The sequence below is a fragment of the Oncorhynchus masou genome, chromosome 14 (assembly GCF_036934945.1).
Source record: "Oncorhynchus masou masou isolate Uvic2021 chromosome 14, UVic_Omas_1.1, whole genome shotgun sequence".
Lineage (NCBI taxonomy): Eukaryota > Metazoa > Chordata > Actinopteri > Salmoniformes > Salmonidae > Oncorhynchus > Oncorhynchus masou.
The window spans coordinates 18,617,750-18,642,721 of record NC_088225.1 but is presented as its reverse complement, the minus strand read 5'-3'; the positions used below and the strand labels follow the sequence as shown (position 1 = coordinate 18,642,721).

General features: G+C 45.6%; 1 protein-coding gene across 1 annotated transcript in view; it reads right to left on the bottom strand.

Annotated features, from left to right (window-relative positions):
- Positions 1–24,972, bottom strand: part of LOC135553823 (speckle-type POZ protein-like) — a 163,247-nt gene that overhangs the window by 86,771 nt on the left and 51,504 nt on the right. Inside the window, exons 3-6 of the mRNA XM_064985759.1 lie at positions 24,299–24,569; positions 23,802–23,923; positions 23,425–23,576; positions 17,355–17,482 (exon numbers count right to left, since the gene is read on the bottom strand). Of these exons, the coding sequence (XP_064841831.1) occupies positions 17,355–17,482; positions 23,425–23,576; positions 23,802–23,923; positions 24,299–24,376 (480 nt within the window). The 5' untranslated portion in view covers positions 24,377–24,569. The remainder of the gene's footprint in view (positions 1–17,354; positions 17,483–23,424; positions 23,577–23,801; positions 23,924–24,298; positions 24,570–24,972) is intronic.

Sequence of the window (24,972 nt, the reverse complement as noted above, 5' to 3'; positions counted from 1 at the left end):
ACAGTTAACACTACTGATGCGCATTCCATTGAGTCCGTGGAGACACCATTCACACCAGGGTACTGGACTAGATCTACAGTTGGTATTTCAGCAGACCAGCCTGCACCCGTCCGCCACAGACGTTTTTGAGTGGATCGACACACAGACGGGGGCAGAGGCATATTTCATGCATGATTTGAAGTCAAGCTGGTGAACGACGCGCACGAGAGAGAGAGAGAACCGGAGCCACAGCAGCCAGTTTCCCATTGTTTCGGAGCCATGTGTTACTGTTGTCTCGCCAGCCTTGTTCTTCCACAGAGACAAACAACTGCCTGGGTGGCAGAGAGAAATGCAGACAGACCGACGCAGACACACGGATGCAGGAAAATAGGCAGGCCAGCCATTCAGGTCCCTTGAAACTAGTTGTGTTTTCTCTGCTGGAAGATCAGAGAAACACTAAACTGATAGCTTTGAGACGGAGGCCCGATTTAACAGCGCTCGAAGGAAACGATCTGGAGGAGCACGGGAGAAAGACAGTTACTTAGTTCTTATAAAAAATGAAGCACCAAAGTTTTTTGGGATTGGGTTTAAAGATCTGTTGATGATGTTGCGTCAAGGTGTAACTTGTTCTCAACCTGAATGAGGAGGCCTAGAAACTAGGGTTTCTAAATACCCTCGTACGATACCGTTTTAAGCAAATTTGAATATTTGTACATTTCATATAAATACATGCAGTCAACTTGTGCACTAGGTAACAGACAAAGCAGATTACATTCATTATTTTGACTGTTACATTATTTTTCATTATGAAGCTTACCAGTACTTGTTTTCCAAAACAGCTGTCACGTGTGTTTGTTTATAAAGAAGCTTCTTGAGACCAGTCACTCCTTGCAGCGCAACTGAAGAGAGGTGATCAAGTTACACTTGTATGATATTCACTACTAATGTTTGCCAGATATATATATATATCTTATAACTATTACGTTAATTATCTAAGATGGGACAAATTCTCTCCAGCTAGGTTTTGCTAAACGGCTAACATTAGCTTGAAAGATCAAGCTTCTGGTAAGTTTTTACATTTAACTGCTTTTTTACATTTAACTGGGCAAGTCAGTTAAGAACAAATTCTTACTTTCAATGATGGCCTAGGAACAGTGGGTTAACTGCCTTGTTCAGGGGCAGAAGGACAGAAGGACACCTTGTCTGCTCGGGGATTCTATCTTGCAACCTTTCGGTTACTGGTCCAACGGTCTAACCACTAGGCTACCAGCAGCCCCAAGAGGATCAGATGAGGATCAACATGAAACAAAGGCACTTTTCTCCTCTCTCACCTTCTCTCCACCTATCACTATTCATCTGTCTGTCTCAGTTACTGGGTCTCTAACCCTCTTTCTTTCTCTCAAGTGTCATCTTGTTTTATTTCCCTCACTTATTCTCTGTCGCCTACTCCATTCTATCCTCGCTCTCTCCCTACTCCAAACAAGGCTTGGGTGGTATATCGTATAGCGGTGTATTTGGAAAAAGCCACGGGATGGTTCTGCCAATATTCAAAAATATTTATTCAAACTCTTTCAATAAATGTTCATATTTGTAGCCACTTTTTAAGTTGTTACCCACAGTCCACATGTGCAATACGTTAGGAGATAAAGCTTTCTTCATTTCACCTGTCCCATTTTAAATGATGAAGCTTATCGTAGTTCCCCAGAACAGTTGAGCCAGTCACATGTTTGTTTATAAACAGCACACCGGGAGAAAGCCATGTGGTGAATCCATAGCATTCTATATCTATCAGTGAGTCTGTTGTGCAGCGCACATGAGGTGATGAACTTACACTTATGCGCAATTCACTACTCAATGTTTTCCATCAGATATCTTAGTATGGCTTTCTTCCAGAAGTCAAAGATCTCTGGATTAGTTATTTTTTCCCCTGTGCTTCCTACTAGTGTTCCCTCTTCTCCATGTACACATGGTTCTCTTCCTTCAGAAAAGCAAGCATCACAACTTTGTTCATTTGCACAATCTATCTTGTTCACTTTCGCTTGTCAATGTCCATACAGATCGAAAATGATATCCGGTAGCTAGTCGCTATGCTTGTATAACTTTACGAGCTGGGGTGCCAGTCTTTGCAAATAGTTTATCCGTTTTTTCCCGTTAGCATTTAGCTATGTGATTTTACTATTATAGTAGTTTGTGCTAATTTTGTTAGCATTCTGTTAATACAGGCCCAATGGGCTTTTCTTGGGTTTTTAGCACCCCCTTGTGTGCTATGCCGGTAATACCGTAAATCCTGGTATATGAGAAGGGCGATATGACAATATGAAAATCTGGATACCGCCCAAGCCTACTCCAAACCCTGTTACATCTTCTCTCAAACTATTTCCACCCTCTTACACACATCTTCCATCCTTCCCATTCAGTCTCTGTCTATCCTCCCTAACCAAGTCTCTCACTTTGTGTCTCGGTCTCACTGAGCCTCTACACATCTCCCTGTCTCAGTTTTGGGGAGGTGTGTGAGGTGAGAAAGGGAGGTAGATAGGGGTGAAGAGAGCAGCTGGAGCATCTGCAGCAGTCTCCTATGACAGCAGCGTGGCATATGGCAGGGCCCTGTGAAGGATGGGCGCTGTCACCCGGCAAAGTGCTTACCCACAGACAGCCAGGAGAAAGAAATGGGGGGGGGGGGGGGAAGAGCAGGATTAAGAGGAGGAAACAGCTGAACATCAGCATCCACCTCATTTATTCACATACTCCCTGGGAGGAGACGATGGAGATAAAAAGAGGAGAGAGAGGATACGGAGGAGAGAGAGAAAGATAGAAAGAAAGCTCTGTGGATACAAAGAGGCTGTAGGGTGGTTAGGATGAGACTAGAAGCACTATTGTATCATCACTGTTATGAAGAAAGAGTTATGCTGGGGTAGAATGAGAAAACCCTTCAGTGGTTCATTCACTCCCTGCGGTGACAAGAGTGGGTGAAACAATCCCATCATGCCCACCAGCCGAGGCTCTCTGACACCGTCTGCCTAAAGGTGGACCACTGACTTACCAATTTAGGATGACTGAGTATCCGAAAGACACTTCTGTTCAACTTTCCGAATAGAGCTAGCCACACTTAACAGTAAGCAAAACCCCTTAGGCAGAGATACAGTACATTTAGTGAGGACGTTCTCCAAATAACGTATGTAAGGGGTGGAAAACTACGGTCCTTGAGAACTATTGGTGTGCAGGTTTTGCTTCATCCCAGCTGGTTTTGGAACAAAATCCTGCATACAGTTAGTTCTCCAGGACCGGCGCTAGAGTTCCATACATTACACTGCTTACACATTACACTAGATCCATACAGTGTATTTAAACTGTGACCTTGGTGAGTGAGGTTAGTATGAGCCCTATCAGAGATGCGAGAGAGAGACCAGCCATTTACCAAGGTGTCTCATTAGAGAAGTGAAGAAAGTAAAGACACTTCTCCTAAACTTCTATCCATCCAATTCTGCCCGTCATCCCCCTCTCTCCCTCTCGTTCGTTCGCCCTCTCGTTCGCTTGAGAGAGCGGGCGAGCCCACACGGGAGAGTGAGAGAACGAGAGAGAGTGCGCAGGAGAGAGAGAGAAACTATGCTTTCATTAAATACCTACGAGCAAAGATGAGGAGAGGGAGAGATAAAAAAGAGGGGAGGCATAGAGCAAAGGAAGGGAGAGGAGGGAGCAGTGAGGAGGAAACAAGGGAAGGAAGAGGAGCAAAGCCAGGAGAGAGGGAAGGGATGAGGGGTGATATTGGGGGAAAAAGTGCCTAAACGCCACAGAGCAATGGGCGAGAAGAAGGAGAGATAAGAGGTTTTAATGTCAAATTTCACTAGAACAGTGAAATTCCTTTCTTGAATACTCCAAACCCAAATATGCAGTAAGTAATTAATATCAATGAAGCACTAAAAATAACATAAGGTAGAACAAAAAAACACACAAGAAAAAAAAAGAACATAAGAAGCTACGCACAGGGTCAGTTTGAGTGCAGGGATGCTTGAGTGAGGTACGTACTATGCATTTACAAAGTATTCAGACCCATAGACTTTTTCCACATTGTTACCCATTATGACAAAGCAAAAATAAGTTCATAAATAAATATATTTACTTATGAATTCAGATTCTTTACTCAGTACTTGGTTGTAGCACCTTTGACAGCGATTACAGCCTCGAGTCTTATTGGGTATGATGCTACAAGCTCGGCACACCTGTATTTGGAGCTTTCCTCCCTTTCTAACCTGCAGATCATCTCAAGTTCTGCCAGGTTGGATGGGGTGCGCCGTTGCACAGCTATTTTCAGGTCTCTCCAGAGATGTTAGTTCAAGTTCAAGTCCAGGCTCTTGCTGGACCACTCAAGGACGTTCAGAGACTTGTCCCAAAGCCTCTCCTGTGTAGTCTTTGCTGTGTGCTTAGGGTCGTTGTCCTGTTGGAAGGTGAACCTTCACCCCAGTCTGAGGTCCTGAGTGCTCTGGAGCAAGATTTTTTTAACAAGGATCTCTCTCTGTACTTTGCTCCGTTCATCTTTCCCTCGATCCTGACTAGTCTCTCAAGCCCTGCTGCTGAAAACATCCCCACAGTATGGGATGGTGCCAGGTTTCCTCCAGACATAACTCTGGGCATTCAGGCCAAAGAGTTCAATCTTGGTTTCATCAGACCAGATAATCTTGTTTCTCAAGGTCAGAGTCTTTACGTGACTTTTGGCAAACTCCAAGCGGCCTGTCATGTGCATTTTTCTGAGGAGTGCCTTCTGTCAACCCCCTCTACCATAAAGGCCTGAGTGGTGGAGAGCTGCAGAGATGGTTGTCCTTCTGGAATGTTCATCCATCTCCACAAAGGATCTCTGGAGCTCTGTCAGTGACCATTGGGTTCTTGGTCACCTCCGTAATCAAGGACCTTCTCCTGATTGCTTAGTTTAGCCGGGCGGCCAGTTCCAGGAAGAGTCTTGGTGGTTCTAAACTTCTTCCATTTAAGAAAGATGGAGGCCTCTGTTCTTGGGGACATTCAATGCTGCAGAAATGTTTCCCTTTCCCAGATCTGTGCCTCGATACAATCCTGTCTCTGAGTTTTACAGACAATTCCTTCAACCGCATTACTTGGTTTTTGCTCTGACATGCACTGTCAACTGTGGGACCTTATATAGGCAGTTGTGTGCCTTTCCAAATATTGTCCAATCATTTGCATTTACCACAGTTGGACTCCAATCATGTTGTAGAAACATTGACGATCAATGAAAAACAGGATGCACCTGAACTCAATTTCGAGTCTCATAGCAAAGGGTCTGAACACTTATGCAAATAAGGTATTTGTTTTTTTTATAAATTTGCAAAACATAAAGAACCAGTTTCGCTTTGTCATTATGGGGTAATGTGTGTAGATTGATGAGGCAAAAAAACAATGTAATCCATTTTAGAATAATGCTGTAACGTAACAAAATGTGGAAAGAGTCAAGGGGCCGGAATACTTCCCGAATGCACTGCATGTACAGTTGAAGTCGGAAGTTTACATACACTTAGGTCGGAGTCATTAATACTCGTTTTCCAACCACTCCACAAATTTCTTGTTAACAAACTATAGTATTGGCAAGTCAGTTAGGACATCTACTTTGTGCATGACACAAGTCATTTTTCCAACAATTGTTTAGATTATTTCTCTTATAATAATTCACTGTATCACAATTCCAGTAGGTCAAAAGTTTACATACACTAAGTTGACTGTGCCTTTAAACAGGTTGGAAAATTCCAGAAAATGATTTCATGGCTTTAGAAGCTTCTGATAGGCTAATTGACATCATTTGAGTCAATTGGAGGTGTACCTGTGGATGTATTTCAAGGCCTACCTTCATACTCAGTGCCTCTTTGCTTCATGGGATCATCAAAAGAAATCAGCCAAGACCTCAGAAACAAAATGTGGGCCTCCACAAATCTGGTTCATCCTGGCGAACAATTTCCAAATGCCTGAAGGTATCATATTCATCTGTACAAACAATAGTACGCAAGTATAAACCTTATGGGACCACGCAGCCGTCATACCACTCAGGAAGGAGACGCGTTCTGTCTCTTAGAGATGAACGTATTTTGGTGCGAAAAGTGCAAATCAATCCCAGAACAGCAGCAAAGGACCTTGTGAAGATGCTTGAGGAAACTGGTACAGAAGTATCTATATCTACAGTAAAACGAGTCCTATATCGACATAACCTGAAAGGCCGCTCAGCAATGAAGTAGCCCCTGCTCCAAAACTGCCATAAAAAAGCCAGACTACGGTTTGCAACTGCACATGGGGACAAAGATTGTACTTTTTGGAGAAATATCTTTCTGGTCTGATGAAACAAAAATAGAACCGTTTGGCCATAATGACCATCGTTATATTTAGAAGAAAAGGGGGGAGGCGTGCAAGCCGAAGAACACCATCCCAACCGTGAAGCACGGGGAGGCAGCATCATGTTGTGGGGGTGCTTTGCTGCAGGAGGGACTGGTGCACTTCACAAAATAGATGGCATCATGAGGGGGGAAATGTGGTGGCTATATTGAAGCAACATCCCAAGAAATCAGTCAGGAAGTTAAAGCTTGGTCGCAAAGGTTCTTCCAAATTAAAAATGACCCCAAGCATACTTCCAAAGTTGTGGAAAAAGGCTTAAGGACAACAAAGTCAAGGTATTGGAGTGGCAAGGAGGACTGCAAATCTGACTCAGTTACACAAGCTCTGTCAGGAGGAATGGGCCAGAATTCACCCAACTTATTGTGGGAAGCTTGTGGAAGGCTACCCGAAACATTTGACCCATGTTAACAATTTAAAGGCAATGCTACCAAATACTAATTGAGTGTGTATAAACTTCTGACCCACTGGGAATGTGATGAAAGAAATAAAAGCTGAAATAAATTACCCTGCCATTATTCTGTCATTTCACATTCTTAAAATAAAGTGGTGATCCTAACTGACCTAAGACAGGGAATTTCTTACCAAGATTAAATGTAAGGAATTGTGAAAAACAGTTTAAATGTATTTGGCTAAGGTGTATGTAAACTTCTGACTTCAACTGTATAGGGGTAAGGTGACTTGGCATCAGGATATACACAGAGTATACCCAACATTAGAAACGTCTTCCTAATTATTGAGTTGCACCCCCACCCCTTTCGCCCTCAGAACAGCCTGAATTTGTCAGGGCATGGACTCTACAAGGTGCTGAAAGCGTTCCACAGGGATTCTGGCCAATGTAGATACAAATATTTGCCACAGTTGTGTCAAGTCGGCTGAATGTTCTTTGGGTGGTGGGCCATTCTTGATACACACAGGACACTGTTGAGCATGAAAAACCCAACCCCATTGCAGTTCTTGACACAAACCGGTGTGCCTGGCACCTACTACCATAACCTGTTCGTAGGCACTTAAATGTGTTATATTGCCCATTCCCCCTCTGCATGGCACACACACACCCCATGTCTTAATTATCTCAAGGTTTAAAAGTCCTTCTTTAACCGGTCTCCTCCTCTTCATCTACACTGATTGAAGTGGATTTAAAAAGTGACATCAATAAGAGATCATAGCTTTCACCTGGATTCACCTCGTCAGTCTCATGGAAAGAACAGGCGTCCTTAATGTTTTGTATACTCAGTGTATGATAATTTACACTGCTGCTACTCTGTTTATAATTGTATGCATGTATGTAGATTCAGTATAAATGTCAAATCAAATTTTATTTGTCACATACACATGGTTAGCAGATGTTAATGTGAGTGTAGCGAAATGCTTGTCCTTCAGTTCCGACAATGCAGTAATAACCAACAACTAATCTAACTAACAATTCCAAAACTACTGTCTTATACACAAGTGTAAGGGGATAAAGAACATGTACATAAAGATATATGAATGAGTGATGGTACAGAGCAGCATAGGCAAGATACAGTAGATGGTATTGAGTACAGTATATACATATGAGTTGAGTATGTAAACAAAGTGGCATAGTTAAAGTGGCTAGTGATACATGTATTACAAAAAGATGCAGTAGATGAGATAGAGTACAGTATATACGTATACATATGAGATGAATAATGTAGGGTATGTAAACATTATATTAGGTAGCATTGTTTAAAGTGGCTAGTGATATATTTGACATTTCCCATCAATTCCCATTATTAAAGTGGCTGGAGTTGAGTCAGTGTGTTGGCAGCAGCCACTCAATGTTAGTGGTTGCTGTTTAACAGTCTGATGGCCTTGAGATAGAAGCTGTTTTTCAGTCTCACGGTCCCAGCTTTGATGCACCTGTACTGACCTCGTCTTCTGGATGATAGCGGGGTGAACAGGCAGTGGCTCGGGTGGTTGTTGTCCTTGATTATCTTTATGGCCTTCCTGTAACATCGGGTGATGTAGGTGTCCTGGAGGGCAGGTAGTTTGCCCCCGGTGATGCGTTGTGCAGACCTCACTACCCTCTGGAGAGCCTTACAGCCCGCCAGGATGCTCACGATTGTGCATCTGTAGAAGTTTGTGAGTGCTTTTGGTGACAAGCCGAATTTCTTCAGCCTCTTGAGGTTGAAGAGGCGCTGCTGCGCCTTCTTCATGATGCTGTCTGTGTGAGTGGACCAATTCAGTTTGTCTGTGATGTGTATGCCGAGGAACTTAAAACTTACTACCCTCTCCACTACTGTTCCATCGATGTGGATAGGGGGGTGTTCCCTCTGCGGTTTCCTGAAGTCCACAATCATCTCCTTAGTTTTGTTGACGTGGAGTGTGAGGTTATTTTCCTGACACCACACTCAGAGGGCCCTCACCTCCTCCCTGTAGGCCGTCTCGTCGTTGTTGGTAATCAAGCCTACCACTGTTGTGTCGTCCGCAAACTTGATGATTGAGTTGGAGGCGTGCGTGGCCACGCAGTCGTGGGTGAACAGGGAGTACAGGAGAGGGCTCAGAACGCACCCTTGTGGGGCCCCAGTGTTGAGGATCAGCGGGGTGGAGATGTTGTTGCCTACCCTCACCTCCTGGGGGCGGCCCGTCAGGGAGTCCAGTAACCAGTTGCACAGGGCGGGGTCGAGACCCAGGGTCTCGAGCTTGATGACGAGCTTGGAGGGTACTATGGTGTTAAATGCCGAGCCGTCGTCGATGAACAGCATTCTCACATAGGTATTCCTCTTGTCCAGATGGGTTAGGGCAGTGTGCAGTGTGGTTGAGATTGCATCGTCTGTGGACCTATTTGGGCGGTAATCAAATTGGAGTGGGTCTAGGGTGTCAGGTAGGGTGGAGGTGATATGGTCCTTGACTAGTCTCTCAAAGCACTTCATGATGACGGAAGTGAGTGCTACGGGGCGGTAGTCGTTTAGCTTAGTTACCTTAGCTTTCTTGGGAACAGGAATAATGGGGGCCCTCTTGAAGCATGTGGGAACAGCAGACTGAGATGGGGATTGATTGAATATGTCCATAAACACACCAGCCAGCTGGTCTGCGCATGCTCTGAGGGTGCGGCTGGGGATGCCGTCTGGGCCTGCAGCCTTGCGAGGGTTAACACGTTTAAATGTTTTACTCACCTCGGCTGCAGTGAAGGAGAGTCCGCATGTTTTCGTTGCAGGCCATGTCAGTGGCACTGTATTGACCTCAAAGCGGGCAAAAAAGTTATTTAGTCTGCCTGGGAGCAAGACACCCTGGTCCGTGACTGGGCTGGTTTTCTTTTTGTAATCCGTGATTGACTGTAGACCCTGCCACATACCTCTTGTGTCTGAGCCATTGAATTGAGATTCTACTTTTTCTCTATACTGACGCTTAAGCTTGTTTGATTGCCTTGCAGAGGGAATAGCTGCACTGTTTGTATTCGGTCATGTTTCCGGTCACCTTGCCCTGATGAAAAGCAGTGGTTCGCGCTTTCAGTTTCACGCGAATGCTGCCATCAATCCACGGTTTCTGGTTTGGGAATGTTTTAATCGTTGCTGTGGGAACGACATCTTCAACGCACGTTCTAATGAACTCGCACACCGAATCGGCGTATTCGTCAATGTTGTTGTCTGACGCACTACGAAACATATCCCAGTCCACGTGATGGAAGCAGTCTTGGAGTGTTGAATCAGATTGGTCGGACCAGCGTTGGACAGACCTCAGCGTGGGAGCTTCTTGTTTTATTTTCTGTCTGTAGGCAGGGATCAACAAAATGGAGTCGTGGTCAGCTTTTCCGAAAGGAGGGCGGGGCAGGGCCTTATATGCGTCGCGGAAGTTAGAATAACAATGATCCAAGGTTTTGCCAGCACTGGTTGAGCGAACGACATGCTGATACAATTTAGTGAGACTTGTTTTCCGATTAGCCGTGTGTGTGTGTGTGTGTGTGTGTGTGTGTGTGTGTGTGTGTGTGTGTGTGTGTGTGTGTGTGTGTGTGTGTGTGTGTGTGTGTGTGTGTGTGTAGGAGTGTCAGTGTGAGTGAGTGTGCCATAGATAACCTGTGAGCGTGCCATAGATAAATAAATACAAGGGCCAACTCAGATATTCCCTAGAATGCATATTTAAAAGTGTTATGGCTTGGGGATAGATGCTGTTCAGGACCCTGTTGTTGTCAGACCTGATGCACCGGTACCACTTGCTGTGTGGAGCTGAGAGAACAATCTATGGCTTGGAGGGCTGGAGTCTTTAATGATTGTCCGGGTCTTCCTTTCACACCGCCTAATATAGAGGTCCTGGATGGCAGGGAACTCGGACCTATTCGAGAAGGCTATCCGCACCATCCTCTAGCACCATGCGACCGAGGGTGGTGTTGTTGCCGTACCAAGCAGTGATGCAGCCAGTCAAGGTGCTCCCAATAGCGCAGCTGTAGACCTTTTTGAGAATTTGAGGGCCCATTGCCTTCTCAACTTCCTGAGGGGGAAGAGGCGCCGTCGCGCCTTCTTCATGACTGAGCACATGGACCATTTTAAGTCCTTAGAGATTAGAACACCCCTGTGGGGGCCCCATGTTGAGGGTCAGTTTGGTGGACGTGATGTTGCCTACCCTTCACCACTTGGGGTCGGCCCGTCAGGAAGTCCAGGACCCAGCTTCAGAGTGAGATGTTCAGTACCAGGGTCCTAAGCTTGGTGACGAGCTTGGAGGGGACGATGGTGTTGAACGCTGAGCAGTAGTCAATGAACAGCATTCTCACAAATGGAGAGAGAGAGTGGAGAGAGAGGAGAGAGTAAGATAAAAATGAAAGAAAAAAAAGAGAAGGAAAGAGAATGAGAGAACGAGGAGACAGGTCTACGATGGTAGTAAAGACTGCATCCCAGGGGGAACAAGGACCAGGAATATTGAAGTACTTAACAGTCTTACCTGCCCACGGAAAGACCTTGTGGTAGCTTGAGGTCAACTGATTATGATTTTTCAACGGCGATACCGATTATTGGAGGACCAAAAAAAGCCAATACGATTAATCGGCCGGTTTAAAAAAAATGTATTTGTAATAATGACAATTACAACAATACTGAATGAGCACTTTTTAACTTATAATATAATACATCAATAAAATAAAATTTAGCCTCAAATAAATAATATAACATATTCAATATGGTTTAAATAATGCAAAAACCAAGTGTTGGAGAAGAAAGTAAAAGTTCAATATGTGCCATGTAAAAAAGCTAACATTTGAGCTCCTTGCTCAGAACATATGAAAGTTGGTGGTTCCTTTTAACATGAGACTTCAATATTCCAAGGTAAGAGGTTTTAGGTTGTAGTTAATATAGTATTTATAGGACTCTCTCTATACCATTTGTATTTCATATACCTTTGACTATTGGATGTTCTTATAGGCACCGTCCCTCTCCTCGCCCCTACCTGGGCTCGAACCAGGAACACATCGACAACAGCTACACTCGAAGCAGCATTACACATCGCTCCACAAAAGCCGCGGCCCTTGCAGAGCAAGGGGAACAACTCCTCCAAGTCCCAGAGCGAGTGACGTTTGAAACGCTATTAGCGCGCACCCCGCTAACTGGCTTGCCATTTCACATCGGTTACACCAGTCATTACGCTGATAGGCTTGAAGTCATAAACTGTGCTTGCGAAGAGCTGCTGGCAAAATGCACGAAAGTGCTGTTTGAATGAATGCTTACGAGCCTGTTGCTGCCTACCATCGCTCAGTCAGACTGCTCTATCAAATCATAGACTTAATTATAACATAATAACACACAGAAATACGAGCCCTAGGTCATTAATATGGTCGAATCCGGAAACTATCATTTCGGAAACAAAACGTTTATTATTTCAGTGAAATACGGAACCGTTTGGTATTTTATCTAACGGGTGGCATCTCTAAGTCTAAATATTCTTGTTACATTGCACAACCGTCAATGTTATGTCATAATTACGTAAAATTCTGGCAAATTAGTTCGCAATGAGCCAGGCTGCATAAACTGTTGCATATACCTCGACTCTGCGTGCAATGAACGCAAGAGAAATGACCATTTCACCTGGTTAATATTGCTTGCTAACCTGGATTTCTTTCAGCTAAATACGCAGGTTTAAAAATATATACTTCTGTGTATTGATTTTAAGAAAGGCATTGGTGTTTATGGTTAGGTACAGTCGTCCAACGATTGTGCTTTTTTCGCAAATGCGCTTTTGTTAAATCATTCCCCAGCGTTGCATTGATTACATGCAACACAGGACAAGCTAGATAAACGAGTAATATCATCAACCATGTGTAGTTATAACTAGTGATTATGATTGATTGTTTTTTATAAGATAAGTTTAATGCGAGCTAGCAACTTACCTTGGCTTACTGCATTCGCGTAACAGGCAGGCTCCTCGTGGAGTGTAATGAGAGGCGGGTGGTTAGAGCGTGTTGGGGATTAATCAGAATAGTTGGGTAACATAGATAATGTTTTATTTTTATTGCATGCTTATGTGAGATATGTCATTAGAATGTCTATTTTTGGATAATACTGTTGGCCGGTTGCAGTTATCTGTTCTCTGTCAGGGTTCAGTTACTTGGGCCGCAGAGAGGGGAGAGGTCAAGCTTGTCTTCATATGTAAACATATCTTTTAAACCATGTGAAGGGATGATTGAGGGGGAACCAATTATCTCTTGGCTCCACAATGTCTGTGTGCCAGTCACTGTGTCTCCGTGAGCTTGTCCAGAATGGGAGTGTCTAAAATGACAATTGATATATATCCTAATGTCTTGGTACTATGTTGTACCAAGAACAAGAAGTAGAACCTCGTTTTAGGAGAGCAAACTGAACGATAATTTATAGCTAATGCTGTCTGGCTATGGAATACTCCTCTCTCAAGTAAAGTCTTCCTTTGTAATGTTCCTAAGATCTGTTATTCGTCATGTGAGTTGAGATGGGTGTGTCTTGGCTATAAATGATACTAAGAACTGTTTTGTTCGGACGCTCAGAGAATTCATTTATAGACACTGAATTGATCTGAGAGTCAAAGGGTTGTGATGGAGCTCATATAATTAAAGATGGACTTCATGATAACTCGGACTTGTGTGTGGTTTGCTCTCATGATTTGGTAAATACAGGAAATTTCCACTACAAGCGGTGGACTTGTTAACTGTAAGATTGCAAGATTGGGTCCCCCGAGCAGACAAGGTGAAAATCTGTCGTTCTGCCCCTGAACAAGGTTCCTAGGCCTTCATTGAAAATAAGAATGTGTTCTTAACTGATTTTCCTAGTTAAATAAAGGTTTAAAAAATAAATACATTTAAAAAGGCAAAATAGGCATCCAAAAATACCGATTGTTATGAAAACTTGAAATAGGCACATTCCGATTAAATCGGTCGACCTCTACTCACTACAGTAACTCACACTAGAGCTGGGTGATATGGCCAAAATACATGGGCATTAAATATGGAGTTGGTCTCCCCCTTTGCTGCTATAACTGCCTCCACTCTTCTGGGAAGGCTTTCCACTAGATGTTGGAACATTGCTACGGGGATTTTCTTCCGTTCAGCCACAAGAGCATTAGTGAGATTGGGCACCGATGTTGGGCGATTAGGCCTGGCTCGCAGTCGGCATTCCAATTCATCCCAATGGTGTTCATTGAGGTTGAGGTCTGGTTGTATTTATAGAACGCTTGTGGATTTATATTAAGAAGCTCAGTGAAAACATCATTGTCATCAACATTGTTGCATGTGCTGCATTGATCATACAGACTGAACACAAGTGTCTTGTGGTTAAGCAACAACAAATTAGCTCCTTGAGTGAGACGGGGCAAGGCTAGGTCTGCGAGGAAATGGACATTACACATGGCATATTACAAACCAAACATTCAAATACCGTTATACAAGTTAAAGTAAAAAACCTAAACCGGTCCGTGCATAAATGCTGGTATGTAGTCAAATCAGGACTATAACCAACCAGCAGCCTAACACCACTGGGGAGGGCTGTGTTGGAAGTACTCTCTATGCCAACCCTCTCTCACATACACTCCCTCACATACACAGGGACATGTGCACACACACACACAGAGTACACGCAGTCACACACACACACTACACGCAGTCACACACACACACTACACGCAGTCACACACACACACTACACGCAGTCACACACACACTACACGCAGTCACACACACAGTACACGCAGTCACACACACAGTACACAGTACACGCAGTCACACACACAGTACACAGTACACGCAGTCACACACACAGTACACAGTACACGCAGTCACACACACAGTACACAGTACACGCAGTCACACACACAGTACACAGTACACGCAGTCACACACACAGTCACACGCAGTCACACACACAGTCACACGCAGTCACACACACACAGTCAACGCAGTCAAACACACACAGTCAACGCAGTCAAACACACAGTACACGCAGTCACACACACACAGTACACGCAGTCACACAGTCACAGTACACGCAGTCACACAGTCACAGTACACGCAGTCTCACACACACACAGTACACGCAGTCACACACACACACAGTACACGCAGTCACACACACACACAGTACACGCAGTCACACACACACACAGTACACGCAGTCACACACACACACAGTACACGCAGTCACACACACAGTACACGCAGTCACACACACAGTACACGCAGTAACACACACGCAGTCACACACACACACAGTAACACACACAGTACACGCAGTCACACACACAGTACACGCAGTCACACACACACAGTACACGCAGTAACACACACGCAGTCACACACACACACAGTACACGCAGTCACACACACAGTACACGCAGTCACACACACAGTACACGCAGTCACACACACAGTACACGCAGTCACACACACACAGTACACGCAGTCACACACACACAGTACACGCAGTCACACAGTCACACACAGTACACGCAGTCACACACAGTACACGCAGTCACACACACACAGTACACGCAGTCACACACACAGTACACGCAGTCACACACACACAGTACACGCAGTCACACACACACCTCCCCCACAGCTCTGTAGTAGCTGCTATGCCCCTCTTACTCGTCTGTCAATAGGCCCAGTTTGGAAGCACTTTAAACAGACTTGCACATCGCTCCTCTCTCTCTCTCGTAACGAACAGCGGGAAACTTCAAGACATGGATTTCAGCACCATACCCACAGGGTTAATTAGGTTTGCTTTAAACAGCCACCACCATGCTTTTTAAACATTCATGGGCGAATGCATGACAACGAGAACATTAACATATCCAGAAAGTTAACCTCTACTCTGTTCCCCGATCCAACAGGGGGGGCTGGGTGACACAGAGAGAGAGATGGTTGACCTCTGCTGCCCCCTCTGTTACAGCCTAGTAATAACAGGGGATATAATCGAGCCCAACACTACACAGCATCTGACCTGAGCCCTACTGACAAACTGACGGAATAAGAATCCACACAGACCTTTTTGGTCTTAATTTAAAAAGTTAGGCATAAGGTTAGCAGTGTGGTTGGGGTTGGCAAAGAGTAATTGCAGAAATAGACAGGGTTTATGACTTTGTGGCAACTAGTGATGACCCATGAGGTTTTCCTGGTCAGGTCACATGGTTAAGACAGACTCCTGGCCCTCGTCCCAGTGTAGCGGTGTGTGTCCTATAAACCGGGTTAGCGGTGTGTGTCCTATAAACCGGGTTAGCGGTGTGTGTCCTATAAACCGGGTTAGCGGTGTGTGTCCTATAAACCGGGTTAGCGGTGTGTGTCCTATAAACAGGTTAGCGGTGTGTGTCCTATAAACAGGTTAGCGGTGTGTGTCCTATAAACGGGTTAGCGGTGTGTGTCCTATAAACCGGGTTAGCGGTGTGTGTCCTATAAACGGGTTAGCGGTGCGTGTCCTATAAACGGGTTAGCGGTGTGTGTCCTATAAACCGGGTTTGCTGTGTGTGTCCTATAAACGGGTTAGCGGTGTGTGTCCTATAAACGGGTTAGCGGTGTGTGTCCTATAAAACGGTTAGCGGGGTGTGTCCTATAAACCGGGTTTGCTGTGTGTGTCCTATAAACGGGTTAGCGGTGTGTGTCCTATAAACGGGTTAGCGGTGTGTGTCCTATAAACAGGTTAGCGGTGTGTGTCCTATAAACAGGTTAGCGGTGTGTGTCCTATAAACGGGTTGCAAAGTGGCATAAGGCCGTGTGTTATGGTTTTGGATGGCCAGATTGCTAGCAACAATGACAAGAAACTATGTGGTGAATCGTAAGTGTCTCGTTTCAGCTCATTTGAACTTTTGATACCATGCCTTGTTTTGAAGTGTTTTGACTGATAGCACATTTTTTGTCATGTTAGCATAGATGTGATATCTAGCAAGTTAACCAACAACCACAACAAAGTATTCGAGAGACAAGTTCTCATTGTGCAACTTTAATTTGGTTTTCAATAAACATTGGGGACAAAATATTGTTTACATGTTATCAACAATATAAGCCAACCCCGTCTGTTTTGCCCCACAATTGAGCACAAGTCGATGTAGTTGCTAATCAACCAACCCGTCTATAGAGATACATTGAACTGCCAGCATTTTGGGCGTTGGGCCCCACGAACCAGAACAGCTTCAACGTGCCTTAGCATACATTCTACAAGTGTCTGGAACTCTACTGGAGGGATCCGACACCATTCTTCCATGAGAAATTCCATCATTTGGTGTTCTGTTGACGGTGGTGGAAAACAGTCTCAGGCACCACTCCAGAATCTAATATAAAGTGTTCATTAGGGTTGAGATCTGGTGACTGACACACCCTTTAACCCCATATGCTCCTTTGAGGCGCTCTTTAAAAGTCACTGACATCTATTATTCTAGCCAGGGTAGACAAGATAATCTACAACTGGGCTTTTTTTATACATGACCCTAAGCATGATGGGATGTTAATTTCTTAATTAACACCTGCACCTGCTTTCAATTTTATTTTGGCAGTTACCTGTGTCTCTATGTTGTGTGAACTTGTGTCCTACCTCACAGAAGAGAGTGAGCTTGTCGTCAGGCAGCAGCCCATTGGCCTCGTCCAGCAGGAAGTCTCTCCTGATGAATTTCTTAAAGCCCCAGTCCTTCCCCTGGACAAACCGGTATGCCCTCTGGCTCTCTGTAAAAGGGAACAACACAGACAGTTAGTGCACGTGTGTCTGTCATGACCATGAGAAAGGAGAACGTGAGAGTGAGCACAGCCAGACAGGAGGTTGAATGAAGGAAGTGTCACCTGCAGGGGACTTTTAACACCTCATAAGAAAACGATGCCACACTCCACAGACATTCTTCATACACTCCCTCATCTCTGGCACACAGGCACGATAAGCAGGTGGGATAAGCAGGGATCAAAGCATCCCATTATAAAGTGCTTATGGACTGCCAACTATGTCTGCCTGAGAAGAGGCAGGGAGGGTTCTGTGCACTACAAACACACAAGAGAAATGCCTTTGTGGGGTCCTTCATGTACTTATTCCAGGAATACGTACATACACTGGTTGCGTCCAGAAGGGCACCCTTTACCCTATATAGTGTACAACAAAAGTAGTACACTACATAGGGAATAGGGTGTTATTTGGGACACAAACCACTGAGGACATACTCAACTTACATAACACAATAACTAGAGTCAGAGACACTGCTGTGCCATAGTGGTTCTGATGGCCCAGTTGGTAAGACTGATGCTAACAACGCCAAGGTCATGGGTTCAAGTCCCTCAGGGATCACATACTACAAATATATTGCACTCACTTTACTGTAAATGGCTTTGGATCAAAGAGTCTGCCAAGTCAGATCACAATGAAATCCCTGCCCGGACATTTTACTACAAGACCCTCTCAAAGATCTTCAATGAAACGTCACATAAAGATCCCTGGTCATGTATAGAATGACATGATCCCATCTAAGAAGCTCTTGTAGGGCAGGCCCCTCCTGTAGGGCAGGCCCCTCCTGCCATATAGGATGAGGATCCCTGGGGTCTAAAGAACCACACACACCAGGCCGACAGCCCATATGCCGTTCGTCTGCCGCTCTTTCGGCATGGTGTGTTTTAGGAACCACCCACTGATGGACGTCTAGCTGCAGACGTTTTCACCCGATTCTACATGAAGAATCGGTTAGCAAATTACAGCCAGAACTCTGTGCAGGGGTGCCGAGTACCATCGGCCAGCTAACGCTACTGGTGTCCAAGCCTTAAGAGTTAAGAGATCTCCTGCCATATCCAAGTAGAAGTAATACAGACGGGGTAACAGCTCAGCTCTGCTGAAAGCTCTATGTGAAATTCACCAGCAGTGGTATGATGCAGTGGTGGGTACAGTAGTCAACCAGGCAGGCAGGGGCTGCACTCCAAATGGCACCCTATTCCCTTTATACTGCACTACATTGACCAGAGCCTTATGGGTTATATGGAATAGGGAATATGCTGTCATTTGGGATGCATACAGACAGTGGTGGAGTTGAGCGCATATCCAGTTCTCCACCCCAGTGCTCAATCAGGGGGTCCTCTCCCTCTAATCCCTCCTCTGGAGATGGGCTACAAACAGGCCCTGACAGCCACCCTCTCAGTCTGACAGAAATCCAAACACTCCAAAGGCACTTTTCTCTACTCTTTTTTTCCTACTTCATCGTCACTCTGCTCTTTTCCTCTCTGCATAATAGGAACTGATGTCAAACGACTTTCATTTAAAGGCTTTGCGTCAGTCTCTCCCTCACTCTCATCTTAAACCTGTGTTGTTGAAAGCCACGTCAAACTATTATGGACTTGACATGCCAAGTAGTGTACGGTTGGATACACAAACACACAGAGCAAAAGCACTGCATCTTAGTCTTATACTTGTCTGCCTGTTTGTCTGAAATCTTTCAGTCTGCCTTTTCTCTATTTCCTTTCCGATATGTGAGAGAGACTCAGGCATGGTCCCCTGGTCAGTAGCTCCTCTCCCTGTGTGGTGGAGGGATTGTCCTGTGTGTCATCAGGGTATATGGAAGAAGACCAGCAGCCTGTGACAACTTCCTACGGGGCTAGGTCTCAGCCTAACTGAGGTGTGAGGATGGTGGGAGGAGAGAGAGAGGGGGCTAACTGGGAGGTGGGAGGGACGGAACGGGAGCACAGAGAACGGAGGAGAAAGGGTGAGAGGAGTCCTACTGCTCAGTCCCTGCTCACTCTACACACTAAGGTGTATGTCTGTGTGCACGTGTGCGTGCGCCTGTGCGTGTGTATGCGTGTGTGTATTAAGCTGAGCTTTCCCAAGCTGACCCTGCTACCTCCACTGGGTCTCCTGAGCAGGACCAGAACCTCACACTGGAATGGGATCAACCTCAAGTCAGGCCGCATGTGGTCACGGTAGGGTCACAGCAGGCTGGATCACCAAGTCGGGAGGGGAGGAACACACCAGGAATAACAAATATGAGAGGAGGAAGAGGAGTGAGAAGACCAGTGATAGAAGCCTGTCACTAACAGTCCAGGCAGAGAGGTGGCATGTGAGGTGAGATATGTAGATAGATTGAGTGAGACAGAGATAAAGGGAAAAAATAGGAAGGCGAGAGGGACAGAGTTTTAGAGAGGAGAAGGGAAAGATAGAGCGAGAGAGAGGAGAGCCAGGCTGTTTTAGAGAGCATAGCATACATATTCAGGCTGTGGCTCAGGGGCCTGGTTGGCACACACAGTGAGAAGGTCACCCAGAAGACTGGCTGGCAAACATCACACTCCAGGCCAACAGAGTGTGGATCACACTAAGAGTGTGTGTGTGTGTGTGCAGGCATGACAGAGAAAGTGTAATGTACAGTATGTACATCAGTTCAAAACATAACTCTAATCCCTCCATGATCATCTGTTCTCTGGAAGGAGGTTTAGAGAATCCCAAAAGCCTGGAGCTTTTCTCCATTCCACAAACACAATCAAGCATTCACACACCTAGACCTTCATACACAGACACACTTCAACCCCATCCTCCCAACCACTACTGCCTACATCCCCATCCCACTTCTTCCATCCACTTCAATTGCTGCCCTTTAGTCTAAATCCCATTCATTAAATACAGTACACAACATACACAGTCCAATGTCTAACAGCATGATAGACAACACTTCAGTATGTGTAATGGAGCACCAGTATTTGCATCAACCCCCACACATCCACATAGGCTGACATATAACCAGGAAGGCAGGCACACAAGCTCGCTCGCTCACACGCACCAAAAATACACAAACGAACGCACACGCCATTTCCGAAGAAAATCTAATCTCTGTTGAATAATGAGCTCTATAATCAAGTGTCAGCACAAACATGTGTAATGACGTTCCTTCTAGCCATGTCGATATGTGATTATGTAAAGACTGTCCAATGACTCTTCCCACAACACAACCACATTGAATGCCTGACTGCCCCCATCAGTTACCGAGGGCAACCAGCTCTGACAACCACATACAAGCATTCAGACAGAGGTTTAAATCAGCCATGAGACCATATGGAACTAAAGACACTAACCACAACCACTGTACTGGCAAATGAGATCCTTCTTTTAAAATATACAGTGTATGAAGACCTGTGTACACACAGCAAATTAACCTGAACCTGTGACCAAACCTCTCCTTAGCACCTAAAAAGCCCACTGTCTGAGCCATTTAAATAAACCCTAGCCGCAGCCATAAAGCAAGCAAGCAGGTAGGTAGGTAGGTCTCTCTCGCGCTCTCTCTCGCCCTCTCTCGCCCTCTCTCGCCCTCTCTCGCCCTCTCTCGCCCTCTCTCGCCCTCTCTCGCCCTCTCTCGCCCTCTCTCGCCCTCTCTCGCCCTCTCTCGCTCGCTCGTCAGTGCAGCAGTGTGTCTGCCAGCAGGCTGCTTGATCTGGCACGGGAGAAGAAGGGGGGCCAAGAGACACGTTACAAACCGTTCATCCACAATCCCACAGGAGAGCCAGCTCGCTAGCGACTAAGCCAGGGAGAGAAATTTGGTGGCGGAGAGGGTGTTCGGGGGAGAGGTGGGGGGGGGCTGCCAGTGGAGCCCAAATCTATCTCCATTAGCAGGCAGTAACACCATCGGAGACCAACATACATTACTGATTGAGGCTCTCTATTCAGGTGGGGGTGGCTGAACACTGAGGTTGAAGGTTAGATCCACTTGAAACAGTTCATGTTTAAAGCAGCAAATGATATATGCAGCATCTTTACATTACTCACAATCATCTTTAACCACCTATATATCTGTTTATTTAGCTATGCATCACACCAATCTGTAGTTGGACTTACTATCCATTTCAGTGGAGTGTGTGGCCCTGTGAGACTGTGTGGAGAGCCCCAGCAGTGACATGCCACATAAACAGTCCTCACACACTGAGCCACAGCCTTCTTAATTAAGGCACTTTGTTTTTATTTGGCCTGGGTTCTCTTCAGGAGGCATGGATTTAATTGGATTCTAAATGATCCAGAACAGATAGCTCTATCTTTACTGCCATATTCTCAGACAGAGTGCTCGCTGAAGTCCCTTGTCACGAATACGGTGGCTGCGGGTCATTTTCTCCAGCGACAAGGCGAGCAGAGAGCTGAGGGGAAGATGGGGTGCATCTGGGGGGGGGGGGGTCCTAACAGCCAAAGAACACAATTTACAGCAAACCCCCCAGAGACACAAAGAGAACAACAGATCCACAGAAGACATTTTCTCCACTGCTCTCAACATTCTCCATCTTTAATCTCTTTCAGTGGTCATGTGGAGAAGCAGGTTCAGGTGAGCTGACCGAGTGGAGGAATGAAACGTCTCTAGGTGGTGTTTACCACCCACTCTGCAGGCTACTGCTGTCCCCCTTAGAGTGGTGCAGCGAAATGGGCACAGCCAACTATGCATTAACTGTCCCTTAAGAGCCTCAAGTGAGCTTGATGCACAATTACAGTATGCGGCCCAATGCCTGTTTCATAACAGTAGTGTTTGTGAATGTTGTTGTTGAGGAGTGAAAAAGCACTGCCACAGTAAAGATAGAGAGTGTAGAACGGAGAGAGTGTAGAACAGAGAGAGGGAAAGTGTGTGAGGGAGGGGTTGAGTTCACACATTTCTCAGCAGGAAAACCATTTCCCTTTCTACATGGCCTGCACTGCGGGGGGTTGTACAGTCTTTCTGCATACACCTCTGATACAAACATTCCTCCTCTGCCCCTCTCCTCACCTCCTCCCATACTTCTTGTGCTCAACGGGGTGCCGGAGGAGACACAACCAACCAGGTAGAGAGCCTGGTAACCAGGAGGCGGTCACATCTGGCCAACCAACTCTAATTCAATTCCACACAAGTCTGCTTTTCCTCCCCATAACATAACCTAATTAAAAAGAGCAGGCATTGGAAGAAACACATATCCTTTCCAATTCATCAGCCAGAGAAAAGGCAGAAGACAAAAATTGCTCCATGCTACTTTGAATTAAATATGGGGGGGAACGAATCCCACCTGCAGTGATTATACACACCCATATGGCTATCAACACCTCGGCCCGCACACTGAATTGGACACTTTGGCTCCCTAACCACCCCCCCACGCACACAGACACTTAGTAAATCTCAGAGACACAGGTAATACATCCCTCAAACCTCCTAACCTTGTTCCTATTAGTCAACATGTCTTCCATGTTCTACTGCCAAGCTACAGGTTTGAGCTGAGAGGTTCAAGAGTGGATTGTTATTAGTAGTTCTGTAATCACATTACCTCTCACACACCTACATAATATCAAGCCAGGTACACTATGGGAATACAATGGCAGAGCACCACTGACCCTATAGAGATGGTGGGTTGTTGGGGATAGATATTTCCCAAGCAAAAAATGATTCACATTCAAGAAAACATTAAAAAGTACATCTACTAAGATTGGCCATATGACTGGACAGATACTGACACCTGAATTGACTGTTACCCTTCAGGTATTTTAAATGTATGTAGTGTCTACTTGTTAATGTTATTTAAATGCATGAACATTTGAAAGTATTTTTGTTTGAAATGCCATTTTCGTCATGTGTCGGACCACAGGAAGACTAGCTGTCGTCATGGCATTAGTTATTGGAGATCCAAATCAACTCAAATCAAGTGTGACTTACCCATAGCCTTAGTCTCCTCTCCCTTGGCATTGAGGATGGAGAACTTGAACTTGGCACGCACCTCGCTCTTGGGACAGCTGACCAGGAGCAGGTAGAGGGACAGGTAGTCTTTACTCTCCTCGTCCAGGCCTTTAGGGTTTACACGCAAACACCTGGACACACAGAGGGGGGGGAGATCAGCATCAGCGATCATCAGACTCAGTCAAACAGAGACGAGGTCAGTCAACTATGCTCAGTAACTGTCCAACAGAATAGACACCAAACCCTGTCCAACAGACTTAGGAGTCTAAATCAGATCAATCATGGACAAGTTATTGGTCCTGTCGTCCCTTATGGTTTATCCATAGCACCCACTTCTTGGCCCCGCCTCCACTCACCATTTAAGCTTGTCATTGGCTCCCGAAGAGAAGGTGGAGCTCTTGATGACCTCGCCCATCTCCTCACGACAGAAGCTGAAGTTGTTGATGGTCCACATGTAAGAGAACTTCACCACTTTGATCTAACAGAGGTAGGGACACACACACTCACGCTAGGAATCAAACATGATGACTAATTTATTTATCTATTCCATACAGGTAGCTAAGTGGCTGGTTGGTCAGGCTGGACTTCAAAACCACACATCAAACCTGCCTTTCATCTCAATAAACATTGACAACAAACAGGGGGAGAAGAAAGGATATTAAAAAGATGCAACAAAAAATGATTTTGCAAGGACAGCGAGATGAAAAACACATCAATAGAAAAACATCCCTCTTCTTTAAACAGGCTGTTATCAAAAACACCAGCACTGGCTGTCCTGACTGACTGACAGGTGTAAGTACTGTACATAGAAAAACAGATACATGTACACACATACACCAATCCCCACGCTTACCTGAGTGTAACACCAGCTCTCAGCCACAGGGCCGCTGGACATGTCCGCGGGGGGAGGGGGACTCGGGACTCTTGACATCGCCAGCGTTGAGGCAGGGGGGGGCCTGAGCTGAGCCTGAGCACCAGCCAGGAGGGGGACAGAGTGGAGGGGTGGCTGAGCCCAACAGAACACCACTGAATGGGCTAAGTATTCAACCAGACCACCACACACAGCACCAGGGTCCAGCCAAGGATAACGTCTGGGGAATGTCCAGGGAACCCACAGCAACACCCTACAATCAGAGAGAGTCGCATTATCATAGGTGGTATCGTCAGTGCGTGTGTGCTAAAAGGCTAATTGTAATTGAGCTATATTGCTCAGTAAGTAGGACAAAACAGCTCTGAATTCATTTGTTTTCAAAGGGCCTCTGCATTCAAAGCAGAGAGGCTGTGAACGCTGCTCGCTCGGCTTCAGTGAGAAAAGCCCTCGTTTATCTGCCATGGTTCTGCCTTTCTTTTGCTTTGAGCAGAGCGGAGCGCTAGCCGATCTGTGACAGAGTGAAGAGCAAGGCTTAAGACCATCATCCCACGCCTGCCTGCCAATCTCCACTCACTCAAGTAGCCTACACAAGGTCACATACAACTTTCAAAGAGCACATCGACTTGGAAATGTCATAGCCTATTCCAAAATGTGCA